The sequence below is a fragment of the Glossina fuscipes genome, unplaced genomic scaffold (genome assembly GCF_014805625.2).
Source record: "Glossina fuscipes isolate IAEA_lab_2018 unplaced genomic scaffold, Yale_Gfus_2 1, whole genome shotgun sequence".
NCBI lineage: Eukaryota > Metazoa > Arthropoda > Insecta > Diptera > Glossinidae > Glossina > Glossina fuscipes.
The window spans coordinates 37,352,017-37,358,331 of NW_023998415.1; the positions used below are offsets into that span (position 1 = coordinate 37,352,017).

The 6,315-nt window shown below is 31.6% G+C and overlaps 1 protein-coding gene across 1 annotated transcript in view; it reads right to left on the reverse strand.

The window, feature by feature from the left end:
• The window catches only part of LOC119632683 (ribose-phosphate pyrophosphokinase 1), a 26,436-nt gene that overhangs the window by 3,176 nt on the left and 16,945 nt on the right, over window positions 1-6,315 (reverse strand). Inside the window, 1 exon segment of the mRNA XM_038025710.1 lies at window positions 1,523-1,621. Within this exon segment, the coding sequence (XP_037881638.1) occupies window positions 1,523-1,621 (99 nt within the window).

Here is a 6,315-nt window from a genome sequence, read left to right on the forward strand (position 1 = left end):
CTACTACTACTACTACTACTACTACTACTACCACTATTACTACTACTCCCACTATTACTACTACTACTACTACTACTACTACTACCACTACTACTAACACTTCTACTACCACTACTGCTACTACTACTACTACATGAGTTTCTATATAAAAATATGTTCTGTGTATTTATCAATTAGTACATCTTTCATTTTTATGATTTTCACTGTAGACAAAAAGGACTTAAATAATAATTAAAATTGAACAAAAGAAAAAAAAAAAAAATTTTATTCATTTCTAAAACGTGTTGTTTTTTTCTTTCAATATTTACAGAGCAGTAGTTACTCATCATCTACGAACACCACTAAGCGTACTGGTCACAGTCAGATACCAAAACGTGTCAAGTTACCAACAAGTCAAACTTATCGACCAGTAATACCGTCGCCCAGTGCCACAATTCAATCGATCAAGAGTTCGCCGTTTCTTTAATCGTATCTGAACGTAGGCTGCCAATTAACTTCTTCCTTTTTTTTTGGACTTTTGAACTTTAAGCGTTAGCAGTGACATGAGAAAATTATTTCCGGCGTTTTCCTTTGCTTTCAAACTTTTTTTTTTTTTTTTCAAAAAAAATTCACAGTAGTGAGGAAAAAATTTTTGTGATGCAAATTTTTTTTTTCCATTTACCTTCCTTCGATAATGTATCAAATTAATCGTCGTTTTCTAAAAAGCACGAGGGAAATGCTATAAGAAAATATTTTTAAGAAATTTTTTATTCGAATGGAATATGTTTGATGGTATATTTATTGAAACTGAACTTTTGAAATGTATTTTTACAAAAAGAGAGATTTCGAAAAAAGATTTTTTAAGTTACCCATAAATAATAAATGCGAAAAAACGCACACAAAGTTGCTTAATTCCCGATAAATTTTACACTAAGGCGACTCATCGCTCCATTGTAAAAATACAACAATTGATAGAGCAAGTCTGGATTTATTACTATGTCAAGCTTGCTTATGGAGTTGGTTTGTACTTTTATACTTGTATTGTCAATTGGTAGGAAGTTTCAATTGTCCCGAGGCATCTACGCAATTGAGCAGTAAATGATTTATATTGATTTATATCAATGCGTTCACGCACACATACACACACACACACACACACACACACACACACATGCACACACATTTAAGAAAAAAACTTTGCAACCTCAGCAACTCTGTTTTTCTACGCGGGCCCGGTGTCGGGAGTACCCGCGATTCGCACTAAAGTAATACAACGGTTCTCTCGTCTCTTAACGGAAACATGTGAGTCTATATCAGTTACATTTAACAGCTCTCATATAAAATCAACTAAATGAACATTTAACGGTTCTCGCTATATGTATGTAGCATACACATAAGGGGAAATTAATAGTAACGAGAATTCGGTTGTGTTTTTACTAAACTACTTCATATAAAAATTAAGTTAAATTAAATTAAATTAAATTTAAAAAGAAAAATAAAATGAAAACAAAAAAGTAATGAACAGCAGTGCAAAGGAACTCACTTGTATTTGAGATGCGTGCAAATCCATGGTAATAATATGATCAGCCCCAGCAACTGATAGCATATTGGCAACCAATTTCGCCGATATCGGAGCGCGACTCTATAATTAAACAACATTTATAACAAAGAAAAGAAATGAAAAGAGAAAATATTTTAATTTTTTTTTTTTTTCTTTTTTTTTTCACTTCAAACAATGCATTAAAAGATAAGTCAGTTAAAACTATATGTATGTAAGTATATGTGTGTTGTATATGATGTATATGCAAATAATTAGATAAATCGATAGATAGATAAATAGAATTATGTTAAGATAACTGATGAACAAGACGACTTTGGCACGTGCGGCGATCTCATGAAAATTCCATGAAAATGAACTTTGAAAATTTTGAAGAACGATAAAAAGGGAGACCAAAATGATATATTAAAAAATAATTGTTATTATTATAATCATTTATATTACCCAATTATTCATCAAAAAATACAACATAACATAATTTGTTAGAAGATCGTAAATTTTAAACTAACAAAAAAAAATCGCTATGTGCAATAGGTTTCGTCATAAAGAACGTCGCAAAAAAAAAAAAAAAAAAAAAAAAACGAATAAATAAATAAAAAAATCAAATGGATTTGCAAGAGTCGATTAAACATGTTCGAGTATACTGATGACCGTATAATACATGCACGTTAGGAGATTTGAATTCAATGAACTCAAGCCCTTTTAATTGAAATCAAACTTTTCGAAACTGAATTAACCGATGACAGCAATATCTTATCGCAAACACTGCCTGATCGTAATATTAAGTTTCACTAACACGTATAAAAACTGCAGTCAATTTGATATCAATCAGGATCGTATATGTGTATGTATATATGCCTGAGCAGATAATATGGACACTGATCCTAACATATATACTTGGACTTCTATAAGAGATGAAGACAAAATAAGTCTAAGAATTTAAAAATTTGACTTTAATCCGTAGATCGACATATTTGATTCTATTCCGCAACTGAGTATGGTGCGAATGATATGCGGATGTACGGACATGCTGAGTTTCAAAAGTGCAACTATACCCACTTGAATGAATAGAGGCAAACATTCAATTTAAAAATTATTATATTTCACTCTATTCGCTCGCTAGTCGTGTAAGGGATTTCATTAACGAGAATTTCCATAACCAGGAAAATGTACTTAACTGAAATGATTAAAAAGCTATATAAAAATATATATATGTAAATATATTTCCTTTTTGATTTTGAATAACTAACTGACTAAAAGCTCGCTTCTCTTTCGTTTCCTTTGCCGTTTTAAGTGAGTAATTGCCAACTATAAAGCTATATCTTCCATGTATCGAATCCATCGTCTAAAGTAAATGATTTTTTTTTTTTTTTTTTTTTTTTTTTTGGCAGAAGCTTAACATTTCACCAAAATAGGCCACTTTCGCAGTTGCATCATTCTGGAAAGTATTTATATTAAATTATAGTGCGATTTCAAGTCGTGACCGCCGCAAACTGACGGAGGTTTTTCTCAAAGTTCTAGCGCTTAAAAAAAATGTTTTGGGGAATGGATAAAGGAGTCGATTGGCGGATCGGGTCTATTATCAAATTTGATTTTTGAATAGACGGCCGCACAAATATATGGTACTTAAGTAGAATTCCGAATACCGACATAAAATGTCGTATATCGGTTCCATATAAAGATTGTAAGCGAAATGAAGATTTCTAAGCGAGTTGATTTCCTTTCTTTTTCATTATTCTTCCATCACTAATGTAGGCATTTTTTTTTTTTTTTTGGAAGATAAAAAAAAAATGCATTAAAGAGTCTATATGAAGACGGACTCGTTTCTGCTTCTCTTCAAAAATCAAGATAAATGTATCTAACTATGTATAAGTAAGTGTAACAGTAAAGTGATAATTTCTGCTCTTGAATTTTGATTTTTCCCTTTCAACAGATTCTTTCGAAAAAGTCCTCGCTTTAAGTCCTCATTTTAAATCTATGCATAACGATTTGAGACGATATGATTTCCGATTTTTAGGTCAAATTTCCTCTTCTTCTATTCATTACATATGAAAAGTATTATATGAGGGATGGACCGAAAATTGTTAAATTGAATATTTAATATTTTAACGTACAAAGCCGCTTAATGTGGACAATTCAAATAAGTTGCTTTTATAAATATATAAAGGAAAAGTTGAACAATTTTCATGCATTTTCGTTTCACAATCAAATATTATATCAAGGCACACACAATTAAAAATCTCTGGTACGCTTGAGGGCAACGGGAGGGTTTAATTAACTAATTCTAATACATTTTCGAAAATAATAATTAAAACAGGTAAGAAAATTAAGCAATAATAATAATAATAATAATAATAATAATAATAGCATAATAGAAGGATCACAATTGATTGCTTAACAAAAAGACTAGTAATGAAGCTGAACGATAACAATAAACGGTCCAAGATCTAAAATTAATTGAAAGCTTTAGCCGAGAATTGTTTGAGCTTTTCTATTTGTGGACCCTGTAGATTATTATCTGTCTCTTTTTTCTTTCCTTTTTTTTTTCCTCTCTCTCTCTGTCTCTCTCTCTCTCTCTCTTTCTTTCTTTCTCCCTTTTTTTTTTTTTCTGTCTCTCTCTGTTTTTATTCCTTTCTGCCTCTCACTGTTTCATTTTATTTGCCTTTCTCTGCACATCTTTTTCACTCACAAGCTCACTATTTTCTTTATTTCATTCACTTTCAATCTCTCACTCTACTCACAGTGTACTGCTTAGCTGAAAATTCCTAAAAAGATATTTGGAAAAGAATAGAAAAGTAAGACGTTTTTTTTTTTGTTTAAAACTTAACTTAAAATTCTGTAAAAAGAAAAAAAATTGTTAGAAAAATAATAATAATAAATATTTTAAATTGATAAAAGAAGGGTGTTGTTGTAAGTTTATATCTCGAAAGTTGTTCTCTTTTAGGCATTGTGCGTGTTTTTGAATAGGGCGGTAGGAGGAGAGTGGTAGGAGATGGGAGGTGAGAGGTGCATTTGAAAGTTTTGCTCTGTGTGAAGAGAAGAAGAAAAGGGAGAAAACACGGGCAACCGACTATTATTAAAGGAGTGTGTTGAAAAAAGCATAGGTTAAAACGTGGATAAAAAAAAAAAAAAACCTAAAACAATTTCAACAAGATGTACCGATCATCGAAAATATTTATGGAGATAAACATTCATAAGATACCAGAGTTTATTTATTAAAGTGGCTGTGTGTTCCGCTGGCACTTGAATTAACTGACAATGAAACAAATGACCCAAATGATACCCGATCTAATAATCATAGGGGAAAAAACCTCTCGGTTTGTATTCCAAACCTGACTTAATATAACCTTATCAGTATTCGATTCAAATCCGTATTTATGTCCATATATGCATTCTTCATTTCATCTTCATCCATATCTTATTCATATCTTTAATTTAATCCATATGTTTATCCGCATTTGAATATGCTTACCTATTATCAATCTATTTGTAGATTAAGGACCGCCCCTATATATGGAATAAACTTGTTCGGTAGGAAAACTGAAGGCAATATTTATGTAAAACATACTTTATCGGACGTGGACGATCCAAACAAACGGGTATATTCAATCAAAGTTTCATACGGACAAGCGATTATTTCCAAAAGTAAAAGTGCAATCTACTAAGAAGCTTGTATATATCTTTTTCGAAGCATTCTGATCATGTAAAGTGATATATTTTGTTTTTAACTATGTAAAATATGTTAAACTGAACCTACCGAGTTGCAAGGCAACAATATTAATTTGCGATTTAAATGGACAAAAATTATTTTTTCTTATTCCGCCACAGGTAGACTCGTTCTTACCGTGAAGAGTTAATCTCATGCGACGCCATGGTGAACAGAGTGAGAAAACACTCCAAGCACTTGAATGACAACACGTTATATGATCCTGCATCCCCCGGTATGGACAGAGCGAAAGCGTCTGCCTTTATCTGGGTCAAACGTTCGATTGCAATGCAACTTCGCACGAAAGAAACGCTCTTATCGCGGCTTGAGGCATAGCAACGAACGAAACTCTCCAAAGAGATATATCTGCTGTCAGCCCTAAGCAGAATGAATTGTCGCGACCCCTTCCCAGTAGTACTAGAAACAAAAAAAAAAAAAAAAAAAAAACAGAAAATCACGCTTCCTCCCATACGGTCTCATACGACCTAAAAGAAGAGACTCGATTAAGAGAAACTGCCGTAAATGGGACCAATTTCGTGTGCAGTTTTTCCTCACGTTTTTCCCCCATTAAGCAGACCGGACCACATGTAAAAATTGAAAACATTGAATATCTATAGTATACAGACAGAATTACGACAGAACTGCAAAAATAATGTAAGCGAAAAATTCGAAAAAAACCGGGCAATTATTGAAGAAGAGGGGAGCAGGAGCAATTGTACACTTTACACACTTTTCCAAGATTTACTTAATTGTTGGTGACGCTTGCATTTTATATAAACAGTCGAAAATATTTGCAATAGGTTAGCAATTTTTCCTGTAACTACGCATAAGAAGATAGAAAATTCACTTAATCGTTGACGCGAGTGCAACATTATCGTTGAATGAATAAATGCAATCGCAAAAAAAAAAAATCGAAATACAAAAAAAAAAAAAATAATTCGTTCTTAAAAAATCATTGATAATGAAATATTATTTTTGTTTCGAATAAAGTGATAGCAAATTACAAACGGAACCAAAAGTTCCATTAAAAAAAAAAAAAAAAAAAAAAAAAAAAAAAAAAAAAAAAAAAAAA